This window comes from Erythrolamprus reginae, chromosome 1 (genome assembly GCF_031021105.1).
Source record: "Erythrolamprus reginae isolate rEryReg1 chromosome 1, rEryReg1.hap1, whole genome shotgun sequence".
Lineage (NCBI taxonomy): Eukaryota > Metazoa > Chordata > Lepidosauria > Squamata > Dipsadidae > Erythrolamprus > Erythrolamprus reginae.
In genome coordinates, this window is record NC_091950.1 from 239,209,576 (window position 1) to 239,231,815 (window position 22,240).

The 22,240-nt window shown below is 37.6% G+C and overlaps 1 protein-coding gene across 8 annotated transcripts in view; it reads left to right on the plus strand.

Annotated features, from left to right (window-relative positions):
- The window catches only part of SEL1L2 (SEL1L2 adaptor subunit of SYVN1 ubiquitin ligase), a 50,709-nt gene that overhangs the window by 24,445 nt on the left and 4,024 nt on the right, over positions 1–22,240 (plus strand). For 5 of the 8 annotated variants that reach the window (XM_070732609.1, XM_070732611.1, XM_070732613.1 and 2 more), the window contains exons 5-18: positions 826–988; positions 3,981–4,034; positions 4,125–4,184; positions 4,280–4,361; positions 5,996–6,144; positions 7,457–7,513; positions 8,334–8,402; positions 8,596–8,673; positions 12,495–12,557; positions 12,825–12,912; positions 13,013–13,161; positions 16,765–16,930; positions 17,017–17,091; positions 20,011–20,180. In XM_070732609.1, the coding sequence (XP_070588710.1) occupies positions 826–988; positions 3,981–4,034; positions 4,125–4,184; positions 4,280–4,361; positions 5,996–6,144; positions 7,457–7,513; positions 8,334–8,402; positions 8,596–8,673; positions 12,495–12,557; positions 12,825–12,912; positions 13,013–13,161; positions 16,765–16,930; positions 17,017–17,091; positions 20,011–20,180 (1,423 nt within the window). Of the gene's footprint in view, positions 1–825; positions 989–3,980; positions 4,035–4,124; positions 4,185–4,279; positions 4,362–5,995; positions 6,145–7,456; positions 7,514–8,333; positions 8,403–8,595; positions 8,674–12,494; positions 12,558–12,824; positions 12,913–13,012; positions 13,162–16,764; positions 16,931–17,016; positions 17,092–17,428; positions 17,755–20,010; positions 20,181–22,240 lie in introns of those variants that run through there. The other 3 variants (XM_070732610.1, XM_070732617.1, XM_070732616.1) reach the window with 3 other exon arrangements.

Here is a 22,240-nt window from a genome sequence, read left to right on the forward strand (position 1 = left end):
GATCACCCTGGTATATTGAAGGAACGTCACAGCTCCTTTTTGCCTCTAGGCCCAACCCAGGACCATTTCAAGGCAGTTAATTTATTTATAGCCGACAACTATATTCTGTATGTGTCCAGCTAAAAACATTTAACATATATATATTTAAAGAGATGGGAGTATGAGAGACAGGCAGACAGACAGCAAATTTCCTTTTCATCATAAATACAGATTTATCTAATTAACAATAAACTAGATCGAAACTAGACCTAGGGACTGCTGAGGTGAAGAGACTTCTCTACATCTATGTCTTGCCGTTTTTCCAGTAGTCAAAATAGCTCATTATACACTAAGTTGACCATCATCAAATTCTAAATGAGACAGTGAATTTGTAATTGACCCAGTTAGTACACATCAAGAGGTAGGAACTTCACATGGCAGCAGAGGTGGTACTCAACAGGTTCTGACCAGTTCTGGAAAACTGGTAGTGGTAATTGTGAGTAGTTAAGAGAACCGGTTAATAACACCTCTGACTGGCCCCGCCTCCATCTATGCTCTACCTCCTGAGTCAGCAAATCCGGAGGAAATAAGGATTTTGCAGTAACCTTCCCCTGCAGTTGGGAGGGAATGGAGATTTTACAGTATTCTTCCCCTGCTATGTGTACCAAGCCACACCCACCAAGCCACACCACGCCCACTAAGCCATGCCGATGAACTGGTAGTAAAAAATGTTTGAATCCTACCACTGCATTGCAGCTACTGTTTAATATTTATATTCATGCTTTTATATATATGGGAGAGACTAACACAACTGATTAAATTTGAAATGTGTATATTTTGAACCAGAAATCACCAGCGTCATCTTGGGGCAGCAGAAAAACAAAGCCAAAAAGTTATGGAACAACTGGCAGCTGATATGCTCTTCGGATATAATGGTCCCCAAAATGTAAAAGCAGCTGTATCACTGTACAAGCTTTTAGCAGAAGAAGGGTCCCATAGAAGCCAGACTGTATGTGGTTCTTTAATTAACTGCAGCTTTAAATAATTAGTAGTCTGTTTAAAATGAATAATGAATAATTGAAAAGAAATAAACATGAAACAAAGAGATCTCAACTAGGTGGTAAGTAAATAATGAATTCAGTTGACTAATTTTACAAGGGTGGTTGCGTGTATGCATAAAATATACCCACAAATTTATTGACTGATCAACAAGTTAGGGAAAGATCTAAGTCTGAATTCTCTGAAGACAGTGTATAGTTGGAAATAATTTCCCCAAGCTAAATGTATATTTATAAGAATGTTAAAAAGCCAGCTGTACATTCCCTCCCCAAATGATATCAGAGAAGATGGTGTTCAATCTATGTGTAATGCTAGAGGACTGGTGAAGGAATAAAATTTAGATTGCATAAATTTGAGAAAGATGGAGTTTGAATGGTACTGAATACAGGGATGGAGAAAGCTGGAATGTAGAGTTGGCTTGGAAGTCTACTATTTTGGTAAGACTACAAAAGCAGTAGAGCCACTGGAGAGGGTTGTTTGACCTACAGACAGTTGCATGATGACAGGAATGGAGCTTTCAATCTGGAGCAATGGTTGTTGTGATAACAACTCTGCTACAGTAGTAGTCATTACTAAAGGGAGCAGTCTGGGTTTAGAGTGGCAGCAGCAATGGCCAGGCATGGTGGATACCATTGCCACCATTGCTGGAGATGTTGGAGTATTAACAAGGAATGGCACACAGGTGGATTAGTAGCAATTGTGTAGTAGGGTTGGCAATGGAGAAGTGCAGAGACCGCTGCCAATAAGGACTTTCAGCTGGTGCTGGAATGACATTAATAACAGTAACACAAAGAGAGAAGTAGAACATGATAGCCATTGTTGCAAGGATTGGCAGAAATAACAGCAAAGGAAATTTGTAGTGAAGTTATGGTCAAGTTAAGAAGGATAGACTAAAAGGTTAAAGAATGGATTTAAGAATCATCTGGGAATGTGCTTTCTAATAGGGCTGGAGATGGTGTGAATGATTTACCAGAATGCTGTGTTCCACCTGTAGGGTGGTTGTAGGATATAATAGGGTTTGGAAAGTGGAGCTTGATTGGTAAGCTTAGACAATAAATAAATTTATTGTCACTTAGAATGTACATTAATGGGCATACATTAAAATGAAATTTCATTGCATGCAGCTCTTAAAGGGTCTCCATCTCTAATATACACTACATAAACATGACAACATAAATAAATAAATAAATAAATACATACATACATACATACATACATACATACATACATACATACATACCCACCCACATACATATACCCAGAAACAACCCAGTCTAGTTCAGGTGTATACATGTACATGGCGAGAGAAATGAATCTTACAAATTTACCACATATTGACATCTATGCTGGTTGAATAGACAGATTGGATTATGGAAAGCAACATGGCTGTCCTATTGAATAGTCAGAATGAGCTTGCACTAGTTTTCTTCTATGAAACCATGTCATTTAGTGGGACCCAGGAAGTATGGTCCGTCTCTTATGTGCTTGACCTATTGCACAATATCACCCTGAATCTAGATGGCAGCAATCCTGTTAGTTTTCTGGAAAGCCTTGGATCCAGTTTTTTTATCAGACATTGGGGCCAGGCTGTTAATTGAGCTCTACATGGGTGGAATGTTCATTATAAGAGAACTTTTTGAGAACCTTGGTTCCATTATGATGTTTTATAAATATGTTTGTTATTGTGAGCTACAATGTTTTGAATTGCAAAGTTGAGATAGGCAGCTGTAATATTTCAATCAATAAATGATCCCAGATATTTCTATTTAGCTTCCACTAGAACATCCATAGGGAAGGAAAATTCACTGCCTCTCTAGGCAATTGATCCCATGGTTAAACTGTTTCCCAAACACTCATCACCGGCTCAAGGTTGACTCAGCCTTCCATCCTTCCGAGGTGGGTAAAATGAGGACCCGGATTGTGGGGGCAATATGCTGGCTCTGTTAAAAAGTGCTATTGCTAACATGTTGTAAGCCGCCCTGAGTCTAAGGAGAAGGGCGGCATAAAAATCGAATAAATAAAAGAAAAATAAATAAATATTTCTACGTAACAGATCCATGAGTCCAAGTTATGAGCCCTGGAATGAGTGAAACAGGATATTTTTTGCCCAAATGTTTGTATTGAAAAATAAGAATTTATTTTATTGGCTTTGTGGGTGAGCGAAGATCTCACCCTTTTGTCTGTGGCAAAATAATTACTATTTGTGTGATATTTATTTGTTTATTCATTCATTCATTCATTTATTCATTCATTTAGTTAGTTAGTCTAGGATGTATTAGATAACAGATATAGGTATAAACATGGTTATTAATACATGACATGGATTTGAATAAAGGGGGATTTTAGGACAGGGACGGTAGGCACGTCGATGCGCTTATGCATGGCCCTTGGGAATTGAGTGAAGTCAACAGTAGATAGTCTAAGGTTAAAATTTGGGGGGGCTGGGGAAGAAACCACAGAGTCAGGTAGTTTTCTTTAGCTTTCCCTTCAACTGCCAAAATTATTCTTACTTTCCTTAGCTTATCCTTTATCTATTACTGAATAGGTTGTCTCCTCTTTCAGATTCAACATGATCTAAATTAGGACATCAGAGAAATTTAGATGAACCTGATCCCAAGTATCAGTAGGGGGAGGCAAATTGCTTATTGTCCAACTTTAAAAAGTTGTCTTTGCTGTAGTAAAATCACTTACGTGAAGAAGCATTTGATCAGAAATAATATAATTGAGTTTTACTGTGCAAAAACTTTCCCTAAATTTGCCATAGTAAGGTAAATATGCCAATTAACTTTTTACTTTGGAATAAATCAGAGCTAATCATTGCAGTAAATTCTGATAAAACCACATCAAAGTAACTTTGTCATATTAAGATTTTAATTTAACAAATTTTGTTAACAAGTTGGTTGGTAAAAGGATTTTTTGTTATTGCTGTCTTGGTTCTATAGGCATTAGGATTCTTATCATCATATGGAATAGGAGTGGAATATAACCAGGCAAAGGTAAAAGGAAACTTTCTGGTCTATTAAATGTAATCTAAAATGGCATTTGAAATGTATTTCTATCATAATAATATTCATTTTTTTCCTTAGGCACTGGTATATTATACATTTGCTAGTATTGGAGGAAATCTTGTATCTCAGATGATCATGGTTTGTAAAACATGTACCGTATTTCAATTATTTCCGGTTCTAAATTCCTAAATAGCAAGGAAAATAATTTAGATTTTTCTTTTTTCTTTTTTTAGGGTTATCGTTACAGGTTAGGAATCAATGTTCCAATGAATTGTGAAGCAGCGTTAAATAATTATAAGAAAGTTGCAAAGTTCGGTGAGTGCTGTTGATCTAAAACTGTGATGGCGAACCTATGGCACGGGTGTCAGAGGTGGCACACAGAGCCATATCTGCCGGCACGGGAGCTGTTGCCCTAGCTCAGCTCCAGCATGCATGTGTGCACCAGCCAGCTAATTTTTGGCTTGCACGGAGGCTCTGGGAGGGCATTTTCAGCTTCCAGAGGGTCTCCAGGGGGATGGGGAAAGGTGTTTTTGGAGCCTGGGGAGGGTGAAAAACAGGCATACTGGGCCAACTAGAAGTTGGGAAATGGGCTGTTTCTGGGCTCCATAGGCCTCCGGGGGGCAGGGGAGCAATATTTGCCCTCCCCAGGCATTGAATTATGGATGTAGGCACTCAAGCAGGTGCGATAATGTGTGTGCATGTGTTTTTGGCACCCGAGGGAAAAAAGGTTCGTCATCACTGATCTAAAATGTATCTACTTTAAGAGGCTTACTGGTCTTGGGTGGAGGATCTCACTTTACACAATATAAAAGGGGGAAATTGTTTAAAAAAAAATTGGGATCTGTTTATCCCAGGGGTGGGTTCTTTCCGATTTGGACTAAATGGCCTAAACCAGTAGCGACCCGCTGGTGATGTCACTGAACTGGATCATCTGGTACCAGTCTGTGGGTGCCGCCATCTTTAAAAAAAACATTTTGTGAAATGTTTTTACTCTTTTGAAGGTTTTTCCTTTTCTGCTACTTGTAAAACAGCCCTCCCGCCTGCCCCTGGGTTTAAACTGACATTTATTCCTTCACCCAAAGCATAGCTGATCAGATTCTCAGCTGTGTTTTAGGCCGATTCCAGCTACTGAGCATGTGCAGAAGCCAAATTGCATGAGGGAACATGTGCACACAAGCAGAGCAAGTGCTTCTTCTTAATTCTAAGTGTGTGCGTGCAAAATGTTGCAATGCAAAACGGTGGTGAAGGTAAGTGGAACCCAATTCTGATTTAGTCATAATACAAAATGGTACTTAAAGGCAGTCATAAGTTCCAAGAAAGAATGGAAAATTCTCACTTCTGAAATGCCCTTGAGCAGAACAGTTTAAAAAAGCTTTTTTTTTTTGCACATCAATTATCCAATGATAGCTTATCCAGAAATTCTCAACTTTGCAGCCAGAATACAAGAATATAATTCCTTCCTTCCTTCCTTCCTTCCTTCCTTCCTTCCTTCTTTCCTTCTTTTCCCATCTCAATATCAAGCAACTCTGGACATTTTTATTTACTTTAAATCATTACCCTCAAAATTATGTAACTCTGGCATGTATTCTACTTTTGGTTTAGTTAAAATTCTTTGAATATTGCCTTCCAATATGGTATCCCATTTCAATGTCCACCACATGTTCTTTTCTGATTGCAACCCATTCAACATTTTTGATAACTATAGATTATTTGTGCTAATCTAGTTGGAATTAAATGCATGATGTAATGTGTTCCAGATCACCTTTTGTATTGAAACTGATTTTAAAAAGCACCTGATTTCCAAAGTATTGTCAATTTTTTTTCCTTCCATTTGTTTTACTAAATCAACAGTTGTTCATTTTCTCTGTCCTTGAAGGATGATTTTGTAGCATTTATATCTTACAAACTACAGTAACTGTTTTAATAATGTGAGTTATTGTTATCAATAGTAGCTAACGAATTAGAAAAAAATGAAGACATACCAGTTGAAAGAGTGAACTTAATGCCAGAAAATCTGAGTAATAATGAAGAATTTGTGGATTGGGACTTACATCAATATTTAAAGTTTTTGGCTGAAAGAGGAAACACAAAAATACAGGTAAGAAAATTTTCCTATATGTCTTACTCCTTGGCTTGCTTCACATAAGAATTAATTCACTTTCTGAATTCACAAAATACAAACAATCTAATGGTCTGGGTTTCCACAATACACTAAGATAGGTAGGTAGGTAGGTAGGTAGGTAGATCAATTGATCGATCAATCGATTGATTGATCGATCGATCGATAGACAGGCAGACAGACAGACAGACCAACAACAATAATAGTGTTCTGTTGGACTCTCTGGTAGACTCCTCCCAAAAATTCACAGGTACAAATTTCAGACACACACACACGTTTGAAAATTCAAAACAATGTTCTTTATAATAAAAATTCACTTAAACCAAGCCCTCTTTTTGTATAGCAAAAAGCACTGATCTCCAAACAAACTGGTAATTTGTACAAGTCCCTTATCAGTTCTGTGATACTTAGCTTGCAGCTGTGAGGCAATTCACAGTCCTTCTTCTTTCACAAAGTGAAACACACTTTGCTCTGGTTTATTTTCAAAGCGGGGAAAAATCAGCACACAAAAGGTCAAAGTCAGTAAAGCAGTCACGAAACACAAAGATCAGATAATCCTCCACAACGGCCAAACCCACAGGCTGCTATTTATAGCAGCCTCACTAATTACCACAGCCCCACCCAACCACAGGTGGCCTCATTTTCTTTGATAATAATCTCTCAGTTGTTGTTGCCTATGCATCGCTCTCCGCATGCGTGGCTGTATCATTAACTCTTGTTCTGAATCCAAGGAGGAAAGAGATAATTGATCTCCTTCTGAGCTGTCTGCCACACTCTCCTCCTCCCTGTCACTCATGTCTTCTTGGTCAGAGGAGCCTTCATCAGCAGATTCCACCGGGGGGGGGGGGCGCAAAACAGGCCTGCAGCATGTGGATGTCTCCCCCACATCCACAGTCTTTGGGGCAGGAGCTGGGCCAGAGCTAACCACAACAAATAGTAATAATATCAAATGCACACAAAGCCAGAATTAAGAAGACAGCAATAGATAGGAAGTGCTGCCTATACAAAAAAACTGAAGAAACAGTGATCACCTAAGTTACCATATTTTTGGGACTATAAGATTTACTCCCCTCCTCAAAGTGGGTGGAAATGTCTGTGTGTCTTATAGAGTGAACTATATAAAGCCCTTCAAACTTTACAAATTAATGATCCATGAAGAGATTACTTAGTATAATTGCAGGATATAATTGCTATGGGGATTTCATACTTCTATATAGTTCTCCAAGGTCTTATTCTTTTGCCATTATGTATAGTTCATTCACTTTGCATACCAACAATTCCTTTTCCCCAGCTATATCTTGGACAGCTGCATCTTTTTGGAAGAAGAGGACTAGAAAAAGATCATGCTGTATGTATATTTGGATTTTAGGGATGAACGCTGTTCCTTTAACATTAATTAATATGCACATTCTCAATTTTCAGTATGTTTAAAAACACTTTTTTAATCCCAATATCCTAAAGTTAGATTAAAAGTCCAAGAATTACCACCTAAAGGCTATCCTGTCTAAACATTTTTAATGAGTGGTAGTTGGAATGTAGCAAACATGTATACAGATTATTTTAAAGTTCTGTTCCTTTTTAAAATTCTTGAATGTTCCAAATGCAGTTGAAAAAGTTGATGCTAATTTTTTTCAAATGGAGTAATGGCAACGTAAGAAATGATGGCAATGTGGGAATTTCATCAGCATTATCTGAGCAGAATAAACCTTGGCTTCTCTTTTGGGATCCCACCTAGGAAACATTGTGCTTTTATTTTCATATCATATTGCAAGTTGAATTTTTCAAACGGAAATGGGATTTCCTAAAATTGGGAGAGAGAGAGAAAAACTCAGAATCAAACCCCAACTTTCTTAACATTACAAACAGATCCCAGTGCACTAACAGCATCTGAAACCGCTGTCAGTTTTAGAATCATTGAGGATTAATCTGATCTTGTAGTACTTTTTGCTAAATAATTAAAAACTACTTTTATTCAAATCCATTTCATTAAAAACTACTGCCAGAGAAGATACATTGTTTCCAAGAACTTTTTAACACTTTTTTAAAAAATTCTCATTTTCTCAATTTTTTTCTCTTTCTATATGAAAGTAATAAAAAAAATTCTAAAAGCTCAAATTAGAAAGAACTGTTTTAGACATGCTAATTTTTCCTTGCTGTTTTTCCATCAGAAAGCTTTCTACTACTTCCTAAAAGCAGCAAATGCTGGCAATGCAAATGGGATGGCATTCATTGGAAAGGTACATACCGTTATTTTGTTTCTTGAGATAAGTTTGGGCTCATATTATTTTCTGTTCCTCCCTATAAATAAAACTAGGTCAGCTACAAAATACAGAAAATAAAAAATAGAACCATGCATAACAGTTCCTTTGGGAATTTTAGTTAAGGTAGTATATATCCATCAGCTGAACTGTATTCTTTTAATATATGCAGATGTATTTAAAAGGAAGTACTGTTGTGACTCAGAGTAATATTATGGCTTTGAAGTTCTTCACCATGGCAGCAAATAAGGTAATGTACTAATTTTTTAAAATTTTGTTTGAACTGCATGGATTTCAAAGAACTTGCAAAAATGCTCCTTTAATTTAGCTGAAAAGTCTTGCAGAAAGAGAAGGAGCAATATGAAAGTTTGAACTGCATGGATTTCAAAGAACTTGCAAAAATACTCCTAGCTGGGAAGTGTTGCAGAAAGAGAAGGAGAAATATGAAAGTGTATGTGAATGTAGCACTTGTACATTGACACCATGAGCACACAGTTGAACTTATATAATACCATACCAATAATCCTATTGGTCTATCCTCCATACTAACCTACCTGGGCTTCATGCTGTGGGGAATCCAGAGCAGGATACCATGGTATTTTGAGACAGAAGAATGCCAATGCAAATAATACTGAGATTAAATGGTATTGGGCCAGAAATGGATGATGTAAAAGGAAAATAGTTTATTTAACTTCGGTGGGCAAAAGTTAATTGAAAACTAATATGGAGGAATTTGTAAAATAATTAAGTTTAGGATCAGAAGAAAATGCGATCTTAAGAAGATCACATGTAGCTAAAGGAATTGGATCAATGTAAAAGTTGAGAAGTTAGAAAACATCAATAAATTCTGCTTTTTAAGTGACAAAGATCTTTGTTGTGGGACATCCAGTCATTACAGTTTCTTTTTTGTTTTCTTGAGGAGGTTATGAAAATGGACAGGATATGGCACTTTGTTTTGTTTTTGTTTAATTTTTATTTTCTCCACTATACATCCAGACCTATAATTTGTAACAAAATACTGTATATATAATTATATATTTCTATTCAATGAAACATCTGTATCCATATTTATATATATACCTTGTATTTTCCTAGGTATATTAACTACTATCTCAATGCTGCCTCCTCAACTATCTAACTTTGTCACCAGGATCTACCACCTTCAACTTCTCTAATTTTCTACAATTTACTCAGTGTTATTTGTCTTCATATTCATTTTCTAATCAATCTTTTACTCATATTCATCACCAATCCTCTAATATATGCTTTTGCTGTGTCCCATACAATTTGAAGTGAAATATGACTCTATTTTCTTTAAAGAAAAAGTCAATTTCTTTTCCTATAAGTTGTTGAAATTCTTTTTCATTCATTATTTCTTGATTTAAAGTCCATCTAGTTCTTTTCTTTTGACCTTTCCAAATAGTTGTAATCGGGTTATGACCAACCCACATACCAATTTCAATGCTTACATTTTGACATTTGCTAATAAGTCTGTTGACATCCACAAAATAATAATAATAATAATAATAATATAATGATGATGATGATGATGATGATGATGATAACAGAGTTGGGAAGGATCCTGGAGGTCTTCTAGGCATGTCTCCCCTGGTCCTTCTTTTCTATATCATGTCTCCCCTGGTCCTTCTTTTCGTTAAACTAGCCATGCCCACTTCCTGCAACTGTTCTTCATATGTTTTAGCCTCCAGTCCCTTAACCATTTTTGTTGCTCTTCTCTGCACTTATTTTAGAGTCTCAATATCCTTTTTGCTTCATGGCAACCAAAACTGAATGCAGTATTCCAAGTGCCTTATAAAGTGGTATTAACACTTCATGTGATCTTGATTCTATCCCTCTGTTAATGCAGCCTAGAACTGTGTTGGCTTTCTTGACAGCTGCTTATCTATATACAGTACAATATATTCTTATATACATATTCTTCACCAGGACATATGGCCATCTCCACCCCCATCCCTGTCATAAGTGGCGTTCCCCAAGGAAGCGTACTAGGTCCTACCCTCTTCATTCTCTACATAAATGACCTCTGTGACCATATCGAAAGCAACTGTGTTCTTTTTGCCGAAGATGTGAAACTTTTCAACACCACTGACAACACACTCACTCTCCAAAAAGACCTGGACTTTGTTTCAGACTGGTCTAACACCTGGCAACTTCAAATATCAACCAACAAATGCTCTACACATTGGCAAAAAGAATCCAAACCGCACATACGAACTGAATAAACAATCTCTCACTGCCAACCCACACTCAGTAAAAGACCTTGGAATACTAATATCGAATGACCTAAGTGCTAAAGCTCATTGCAACAATATCGCCAAAAAATCTTCTAGAGTTGATAACCTGATCCTACGCAGCTTCTGCTCAGGCAATGTCACACTACTCACAAGAGCCTACAAAACTTTTGCCAGACCCATCCTAGACTACTGCTCATCTGTCTGGAACCCATATCACATCTCAGACATCAACACCCTTGAAAATGTCCAAAGATATTTCACCAGAAGAGCCCATCACTCCTCCACTCAAAACAGAATATCCTACGAAAATAGACTAACAATCCTGGGCCTAGAAAGCCTAGAACTATGGCGCCTAAAACACGATTTGAGTATTGCCCATAAGATCATATGCTGCAACGTCCTACCGGTCAATGACTACTTCAGCTTCAACCGCAACAACACAAGAGCACGCAACAAATTCAAACTTAATATTAACTGCTCCAAACTTGACTGTAAAAAATATGATTTCAACAATCGAGTTATCGAAGCGTGGAACTCATTGCCGGACTCAATTGTGTCAACCCCTAACCCCCAACATTTCTCCCTTAGACTCTCCACGATTGACCTCTCCAGGTTCCTAAGAGGCCAGTAAGGGGTGTACATAAGTGCACTGGTGTGCCTTTCGTCTCCTGTCCAATTGTCTTTCCTTTCTCTCACTTACCATATATATTTTCTTTCTTTCATATATCCTCTCCTCTAAGTTCACTTTACCCTTATATATATTACTACATGTTTATTTTTCTTCCTATGTATTTGTGCATTGGACAAATGAATTAAATAAATAAATAAATAAATAAATAAATAAATAAATAAATAAATAAATAAATAAATAAATAAATAAATAAATAAATAAATGTTTATTGGACATAAAATGTATATTGTTTCTTTGATGGAAATTTCCCCCTCCATGTTTCAAATATATTTAATTCCTCTACTATAATAAAAATGATTTTGGTAATATATTTTTAATGTAGGGGAGGGCCTTCTCTGTTGCTGCCCCAACTTTATGGAATCAACTCGCCCCTGAGGTCCGTATGGCCCCCACCATAAGGCCACAAAGACCTGGCTATGCCAGCGGGCTTGGGGGCTCTAAATCAACCACTAGCTTGTCCATGTGTCTGAATTGGTATGAATATTAGTACGTTTGCTGTTGAACTGTCTGACGTTTTAATTAGGATTTTAGAAATTAGTTTTTTTTCTTGATTTCTTTTTATTCTGGTTGTTATTTGTAATTTTATACTGTTGTAAGCCGCCCTGAGTCCTTCAGGATTGGGCGGCATAAAAGTAAAATTAAATAAACAGACAGACAGACAGACAAATAAATAAATAAATTCTTATTCTTTTTTGACGTTTTATAGTCCAATCTTTCTTGCTTCTCCTGCAGTTTTTAATGTTAAACCATGGGTATTACCTCAGAGGCAAGTAGAGACAAACAATTACCTCAGAGGCAAGTAGAGACAAACAATAAAACAACCATTGTGACATCATAGAGCAAACTCTGCTGCTTTAATATATGTATGTGTTTTATTACATTGCATGCATTTGGGAAAGGAGTAGATTCTTTGTATTCTGACACTCACGATTGGTTGGCTGCCTCTTTATTGCACTGTGATCTTAGTCATGGACCTTCTGAATAGTTTGTACTTTGGACATTACTGTCGCTTCAATATTACCTATTGTGGAAGGTAGAACTGTGAACAATCACTTAGTATTTCTGTCAGTTTTATTGATGAAGATTATCCTATGTCTAAATGGAGCTATCTCTCCTATTGTTTAGGGTAATTCTATCGGACTCTGGGGGCTTGGTATCCTTTCTTTAAAAGGTAGAGGTGTCCCACTGGTAAGTCTTAATTTCATTAGGCCTCTTTCATATCCTACATATTAATGGGTAAAATCATGGGAACAAGTTCAGTCTAATGTAGGGTAACATCCCATAAGAGTTCAAAAACAGTCAACAGGTGCAGACTTTGAATATAAGACTGAATCCTGTTATAATCAGTTTTCTAATAATTTTGCTTTAAATAGTTTTTGAGGCATTGATAGAGCAATGCAAAACTGGAGAAGAATTAGAACTGCTGTGAATCATCAAAATTGATTCACTTTTCAGAATTACACTGGAGCTTTTCAGTATTTTCAAAAAGCAGCGGAGAAAGGATATGACAATGCCCAATTTCAGCTAGGAGTCATGTATTACGGTAAGTCATAAATCCTTCTTTCCCTCGTCCCCTCCCCTCCCTCCCTTGCTCTTTCTTTCCTACTGAAAATCCAAAACTCCCAAATTAAATTTTGTTTCAGATGGTTTAGAAGTGAGGAGAGATTTTAAACTTGCCTACAAATATTTTTACTTGGCATTTGAAAATGGCCATCTTCTTGCAATGTACTATTTGGCTCACATGTATGCTAAAGGAACGGGGGTGTTTAAATCCTGTCAAAATGCCGTTGAAGTAAGTAGCAGCAATCATCTGCTTACGATGACCTCTATCTATCTATCTATCTATCTATCTATCTATCTATCTATCTATCTATCTATCTATCTATTATCTATCTATTATCTATCTATCTATCTATCTATCTATCTATCTATCTATTATCTATCTATCTATTATCGATCTATCTATCTATCTATCTATCTATCTATTATCTATCTATCTATCTATCTATCTATTATTTATCTATCTATCTATTATCTATCTCTATCTATCTATCTATCTATCTATCTATCTATCTATCTATCTATTATCTATCTATCTATTCATCTATCTATCTATCTACCGTGTTTCCCCGATAGTAAGACAGTGTCTTACTTTCTTTTTACCCCCAAAAGCCCCACTAGGTCTTACTTTCGGGGTATGTCTTACATACCCCCCCCCCACCGTTTCCCGCCTCCACTCACCAAATTGACAGGGTGAAGTCGGGAAGACCCAGGGAAGGTTTCTTCGGCCGCCCAGCAGCTGATCTGCTCGGCAGCACGGCAGCAGCCCTGGTGGCGGTTCCCTCTGCTTTGACGGCGCTGGTCCGCTCGCTCGTCCCCGCAACCGACCCGCTTCCCCGACACGCGTCTGGAGGGGAGGAGCCGCTCTGCGCAGTTGGGCAGCCCTGCCTGCCGGAAAGGAGGCGAGCGAAGGAGGGCGCAGCTCCGGCCGCCCGCTCGGCTCGCTTCTACAACTTCGGACCAGCGCCGTCCTTCGCCTCGCATTTCCGGGTTGGCGAGCCTGGATTGTTTTTCCTGCGAGCGCTGGTCCCCGCTAAGCCTTCTGAGCCTGACTCGGTGAGGCGAGAGGGAAGAAGGAGAAGCGCAAGTGGATGTGGAGCACCCGGGAGGCATTTATCCTTCCTTCGCTCCGCATCCACTTGCGCTTCTCCTTCTTCCCTCTCGCCTCGCCGAGTCAGGCGCAGAAGGCTTAGCGGGGACCAGCGCTCGCAGGAAAAACAATCCAGGCTCGCCAACCAGGAAATGCGAGGCGAAGGACGGCGCTGGTCCGAAGTTGTAGAAGCGAGCCGAGCGGGCGGCCGGAGCTGCGCCCTACTTCGCCCGCCTCCTTTCCGGCAGGCAGGGCTGCCCAACTGCGCAGAGCGGCTCCTCCCCTCCAGATGCGTGTCGGGGAAACGGGTCGGTTGTGGGGACGAGCGAGCGGACCAGCGCCGTCAAAGCGGAGGGAACCGCTGCCAGGGCGCCGCGAACTGCTCCAATGCTTCCCTCGCTTTTAGTACCGTGTTTCCCCGAAAGTAAGACATATGTCTTACTTTCGGGGTATGGCTTATATTAACCGACCCCCCTGAAACCCCCCATATGTCTTACAATCGGGGGGGGTCTTACTATCGGGGAAACACGGTATCTATTATCTATCTATCTATCTATTATCTATCTATCTATCTATCTATTATCTATCTATCTATTATCTATCTATCTATCTATCTATCTATCTATTATCTATCTATCTATTATCTATCTATCTATCTATTATCTATCTATCTATCTATCTATTATCTATCTATCTATCTATCTATTATCTATCTATCTATCTATTATCTATCTATCTATCTATCTATTATCTATCTATTATCTATCTATCATCTATCTATCTATCTATCTATCTATCTATCTATCTATCTATCTATCTATCTATCTATCTATCTACTGCCCAATGTCCGTACTGCTCCCACCCTGCTGGCTTTTCGTAAAGCCACACAGACCTGACTTTGCCGGCAGGCCTGGGGACCATAAATTTACATCTTTGATGTCCAACTGTATGAATGGTATGCATGTATACGATTGTGACTGTCCTTTTTATAATAACTTTTTTCATGGTGTTTTAGTTTTAGTTAATGTTTTAGTCTTAAATAATGTTTGACTTCTTTTTATCATTTTGTATCTATTTATATTGTATTTATATTGTTGTTGTAAGCCGCCCTGAGTCCTTCAAGATTAGGCTGCATGGAAGTCGAAATAATAATAATAATAATAATGACAACAACAACAACAACAACAACAATATCTATCTATCTATCTATCTATCTATCTATCTATCTATCTATCTATCTATCTATCTATCTATCTATCTATCTGACGTATCCCTTCTACGAAGACCCAAAGCAGCTCACAACATATAGAAAATACAAAACAATTCAAAAAGCCCAATTTTAAATGATCTAAAAACCCCAAGTTAGAAACCATCCAACTACATTTATATACACCACAGTCATACTGATGGCCGGAGCAATATGTTAAAGCTCAATGGCCCCAGGCCTTCTGTCGGCATAGGTGAGTTTTAAAAGCCTTCTGGAAGGCCAGGAGAGTGGGGGGAGTTGGTTCCAGAGAGTCGGAGCTGTCACAGAGAAGGCCTTTCCTCTAGGTCCCCCCAGACAGTATTGCTTGACTGACCGGACCTGGAGAAGGCCAACTCTATGGACACATGAGGCTGGAGACATGAGGCTGAAGACCATAATCTGGTCTTTACCAGTAATTGAACGACAGCTGTTGTCATGTTATCCTCTTATTGTCCTGTAATCAATTATTCGGGAGAGGGGAGAACTGATTTCACCAACATAAGACTATATGAATACAACACCATACAACAAAATCAGATTATTGTAACAGGATCAAAAAAGCTGGAAGATGCTTTGGGATGTAGGGAGAATCCTTCCTTCCAAATTTAGTCCTGTAATGTTCTTTGAATTGTTCTATGGTGTCTAATGCAATGTTCAGGAACAGGAACACTAAACACTACAGCAATCAAGGTGAACATATTTACACTGTGCACCTGCATATGCATTGGGAAATAAGCCCCATTCCAACTTACACAAATTCCCTTTATAGATGTACTATAGGAAAGGGCATTTATTTTAAGCAGCTTCCTTTATCTTCTCCATATTTCTCATGGTGTGGAGCAGTGTTGGGAAGGCTGTACTACTGGACTGAAATATTAATTGAGAGAAAATATACTGACTGTACTTATAGTTGGTTTTTTTAGGAGTAATATTCAGTTTATGCAGTGACATATTTTTTCCTCTCCTTTTTTTCCCTCTCCTTTTTTCCTTTTATTTATTTTATTTATTTTATTTTTTTTATTTTTTTATTTTTTTTATTTTATTTTTATTTTATTTTATTTTTTTATTTATTATTTTTTTATTTTATTTTATTTTATTTTATTTGTTTATTTGTTTATTTATTGGATTTGTATGCTGCCCCTCTCCATGGACTCGGGGTGGCTAGATTTCCAAGATTCTGTTACTGTAACCTTACAATAAAGGTAATGTTAATAGCCTATACTCATGGTTGGTGCTTCTTATCTGAATTACCTTGAAGCTCTGACACAGCGACATCTTCACTCAAATCTTCACTTCCAGTGTATAATTTCCAATAGATCATCACTCTTTTTTTCAGTGTAACCATTTGCAAAGCGGGTTGTATGCCATTTATTTGATCTCAGGTCTCTGCAAGTAAGGTAGGAAATGAACACAAGATTTCTTAATCAAGACAGGAGAGGCCAGATACTCCAAGGATTATTTGCTCGATTTTTAAAAATAGATTTCTTTGTGCTCCTCAGCTTTATAAAACTGTATGTGAGCTAGGAGGATGGTCAGAAATGTTCCGGACAGCATATTTTGCTTACCAGGCTGGTAATATAGACTCATCTCTAGCCCAATATGCCTATCTAGCTGAAATGGGCTATGAAGAAGCTCAGATTAATTCAGTTTACATCATGGAATCTGGTAAGGGAATTTCCTATTATGCTCATTCTTGCATTCTGGAAAAGATGGGCTGCCTTAAGATATGTGACACCACAATTTTGTTACAGAAAAAGTTAAACTTCTACATAGAAATCAAGTGTATCCATTGGCTCTTCTCTTATTGAAGCAAGCTGCAAGCCAAGGTATGTACGGAGTTAATAACAATAACTTTTATTAACATAATTTCCTCTCTTTGTGCTATTAAAACTAAGTAGCAAGAAATTCTTACAGAATACAGAATAACAAAATTGGAAGGGACCTTGGAGGTCTCCTAGTCCAATCCTCTGTTCAGGGAGGATACCCTATACCATTTCAGACAAATTGCTGCCCAATTTCTTCTTAAAAACCTCCAATGAATATTCACAACTTCTGGAGGCAAGGTCTACTGATTAATTATAGACTCTTCTCTTGTGCAATATGCCTGTATCTATCTCTCCTTGATTACGAGTTTCCATCCATTACTTCTTGTTTTCCCCTCAGGTGCTTTGGAGAATAGCTTGACTCCCTCTTCTTTGTGGCAACTCCTGATATATTGAAACACTGCTGTCATGTCACCGCTAGTCCTTCTTTTCATCAAACTAAACATACCCAGTTCCTGCAACCATTATTTATATGTTTTAGTGTCCAGTCTCCTATTAATCTTTTGCACTGTTATGTTATTATGTTAAGCCCATCCCAAAGAAACATGTAGTGTTTGGGATACAGAATAAGCAGATAACACTAAAATAATATTAAGATGGCATTTTCGCACACTCATTTTATGTTAAAACTCTTATATTTTTATTTGTTTATATCAGTTTTGTGTCTGCTCAACTCTATAGTGAGTCTAGGCTGCTTACAGAGAAAACTTAAATAAAAAAAATACAGCAAGGAAAAAAATATAAAAGAAAAAAACCCCAAATGCCTATTGGGGCTTCATTCCTCCTTCCTTGTTTTTGTTTGGCCTATTTTCGTGATTATAGCCATTTTAACCAACAGTTGAAATCAGTTCAGGGAGAAAAAAAAACACAGTTCCAGTCAATTTTCACTTAATGACTTTCTTATTGCCTCCCATTTTATTTTTAGTAGGGAGAAGATAGTCTTAAAAGCTTTAAATTGCTTTACTTTATTGTTATTTCAATCATGCAAGTCATTTCATTCTATCAGAAAAAAAGAATGTTTTGTTTGTTAGATAAAGTTATTTATTCAGTTCCTTGACCTGCCTCTTAAACTTACTGTGTGAGTGTTCAAAACACAGAAATAAACATATGGAAGAATGAAGAGTTAGCTAGGTACTATAATATGTCTCTTCCTTTTTGGTGTCCTGATGATAACTACATTTTATAAAAGGTAAGCAGACAAGTGCTATAAATCTGCCACACTATCTTAGATTTAATTTATGCCAGCCTGCTTGGAAGAAAGAGATGGCAAACTACTTCCATATTATTGCCAAGAGATTTCATGGTTTTCTCGTGTAATCAAGAGATGTCCAACTCCTCATAGTAAGGAACCCATTTCATTTCTATTACCAGAGAGAGAGAGTATGTCAAATTTCATTCCCCCTCCCTAATGGACTAGAACATTTTAACAATGCTCTCTGCCTAATAGATTTTATATTAATAACATTGCTTTAGAACAATGCTTCATCATAACTATTGAATCATTTCTCTTTATAAAATAGATAAAATCCACTCTCCACTCAGTGTAGATTCTGTGAATTGCAAGTGGTAAAAGATGACCTCCTTTGCATAAATGAGTTGAATTCTACAAATTGCTGATCAAAACTATCACATGGATTGCAATGGTTGTACTTCATGTAATGACAAATTCTGTTGAAAGTTTGCAACATAAATGGAATGCAATCACTCTGCTTTGAAAGCCTAACATTTTCAGAAATCAAATGTTTGAGGATTTTATGGATTTAAATGGAATTGAATTTTATATATGGAGAGACAATAAGTCAATTCTACTCCCTATCAGAAGGCCCATCTTGATTAATAAAACCTAAGATTATAAGATCAGCCAGCAACCTTAAACAGTTTCTCACCTTCTGATTCGGAGGTCTCCCTGTTGGTGCGTGGAGGAGATCCTCTTCCTGAATTGCTTCCATCCACGAGCTCTTAGGGATAATTGTGGAGATATTCACTGTTTTTTTATCAGTATTTTTTTTATTTTTCTCCACCCTAAAAGCATAGATAAATAACAACATATATACCTTCAATGAATAACAACATGTTTGTAAAATCTGTTATATAAAAAAATAGTAAAGTATCCTAAATCGCTTTTCAAATCACAAATTATTCAGTCTGTCTAAGAAAAAAAATGAAATACGATTTCAGTAACTAATTTTAATTTAATAAATGACAGACTAAGCAATTTTTCTTTACTTTTCAATTCTAATAATCATATTCTTAAATCTTTAATTCCATTTCCAACCTGTTCTAGTTTAATTTGAAGTATATGTTACATAAATATCTAATGCTGCCTCCTTTTCTCTTTTTTTCAACCAGGTTCTCTCAATCATATTTCTCATTTCTTTATCTCTTTATATTAAATTTACATTAACTTTTTTATCCATTTTTGTTTTCAATCCATTCATAAAATATCCCCCAAATTTTATAAAACTCTGAATCTTCTTTATCCTTAATTTTCCTTGCAAGTTAATTCATTTCTGCATAGTCCATACTCTTCCTGAGTACTTCTCTTTCTGTTGGCATTCTATTCAACTTCCAATTTTGTGCCTGTTATGGAGGTATTAGTTTTATATTTCAAGTGTTTGTTTTATGTATTTTATTATCTTTAGCTGTCCTCAAATCCTTATGGATAGAATGGTAGAATATAAATAATTTAAAATAAACATGTAGGATATATGTTTGCATTTTTTCAAGATTCTTCAAAAGACAGTGGAAAAAGTGACTTTGAAAGGTTTATTGTCACATTTCAAGACAATGTGCAAATAAAATCTCCTCCTCCTCCTCCTCCTCCTCTTCTTCTTCTTCTTCTCCCCTCCTCCTCCTCCTCCTCTTCATCTTCTTCCTCCTCCTCCTCTTCTTCTTTATTCCTTCCACACGTTTGTTTTTCAGGCAATGCATTTGCCAAAGTTAAAATTGGAGATTATTACTTCTATGGCTTTGGAACAACAAAAGATTATGTTTCAGCAATAACTTATTATACTCTTGCTGCAAATCAACTCAACGCTGAAGCCATGTTCAATCTGGCCTACATGCATGAGAATGGTTTAGGGGTTCCTCAGGTAAAGTAACCAATCATTAAGGTTGTTTCAAAAACTAATGTTAAAAAAACTAATGTCAAAACAAAACAATTTTAGTGATGTGCTTTAAGCAATTAAGAACCAACTGGCTACTTTTGTAAGTTAAAATGTTAATGATAACTTGTGGACTATAGAAATTATAAAACATTAAGAAATAAGTGTACCATGACATTTGCAAGTTCAGTTATAGAATACAAATTAGTAGACTGTAGAGTGCAAATTAGAATTGAAAATTCAGAAAAATCCAGATTTGGACAAGTTATTCTAGCCCATTCCTGGCACAGTGGAGTGACTAAAAATTCAAGGCTTTTTCATGATGCCTAAAATGTGTTGCCTGAGTATAGTGCTTCATTTTGTGTAGAAGCATTTTTGTCTCCCAGACAGGAATCACTAATTTGGGTCCTGGACATTAGCAATTGGAAAACTATCACATAAATTAGAACAAATTATATGTAGGGCTTTGGCTTTTGATTTCCTTATCATACCATGTCTAGAAAATAATGATAGAATCCAAGTAAGTAATGGCTCATAACTAGAACCGTCTGCTGTCTGATGTTTTTCAACATTAAACATCTGAAGGTCTTTGGTTCATATTCAATACTGACTCTTCAGGACATTCAAACAAAATGACCCTAAAAAGCTCTACAGTTATGTTATCTCTAGAAAGTTCAGGCATATGTCTAGCAAAAGCGTGCTTGGAGGATGGGCAGCAGGTGGCCGCTCACTTAAGGAGGGTCTTTGGACATGGCTTCTCTCCTGCCCTAAGGATCTGGCCATTCCCTTGCCTTGATGTGTCCCATCCTGTTCCCCACCCCACAGCTCTTCAGCCAAGAGGGGTGAGCTCCAGCCTGAAGTGGCAGGAAACAAAGACTGCCTTTGCTCTGGTGATCCTCCTCCCACTCCTTGTCCTCCCGTGCGGGATTGTGGGGGGGGCAAGGCGATAGCTAGATCCTTAGGGCAGGAGAGAAACAGCCCTGTACTTGCCTTCGCATTACATTTGTGTGAAAGGCAGCCTTCACTTCCTGCCACTTTGGCCTGGAGGTCACGCTCTCTGTTATGTATCTATATAAATAATAATATGTAAATAGGTTATGTAAATAGGTGTTTAAACTAGCTCATATACATACCAGCCACGGGAAAATCCAAACAGCTGTCAAAGCCATGCCTACGATGAACAAGCCCTTTAAAAAGAGAGAGCCGAGCCGCGTACCTTGTTTTTTGCCACGAACCTCAAATATACACTTCTTACTTGTTATACCTTACAAGAGATGATTCCTAATAAAGAAAAATCAGGTAACCATGTGTCCTTCCATTTATTCAGATCTAACACCCTTCACCCTCGGTCTAAGAGCTGCAAGGGGGTAGTAGGAGATGGGACATGACAAGGCAATGGCTGGATCCTTAGGACAGGAGTGAAGCCGTGTCCAAAGACCCTCCTTAAGTGAACAGCCCCCTGCCACCCACTCTCTGCGTGCACCTTTGGGCCTTAAGGAGGGTCTCCCCATATGCACCACAGCCAGCCAGGGAGTTGCAGGAGGGGGAGGGGGGTCACCCGAAGAGAAGCTGTGAGTGGAGATCATTCCTCAGCACACACACAGGAGACAGAGGGAGAAAAAGAGAGATGGGAGAAAGAGATGAAAGAAGGAGGGAGAGGGATGGGTGTGGAGGAAGAGAGAGTGGGGAGGGAGAGAGGGAGAGAGGAAAAGAGAAAAAGAAAAATGAGAGGGAGAAAAAGAGAGGGAGAGAAAGAGATGGAAAAGAGAGACAGATACCCTTTTCTCATAGAAAACAGACCCACAAACCCTGGATAGGCGTAACTGGGGGGACTCAGTGGGAGTGACGTTGAGTTGCCAAGCCTACCTAGGCTTTGTGGCTCCAGCTATTTTGTTTTCTTTGGGAAATGGGTCCAAATGGCTCTTTGACTTTTTAAGGTTGCCGATCCCTGTTCTATATAGAAGTAAAGCCTAACTAAGATTAGTTGCAGTTTCTAGTTGCTATATTTTACTAAAGCAATTTGCTATTTTTAGAAATTATTTTTTTAT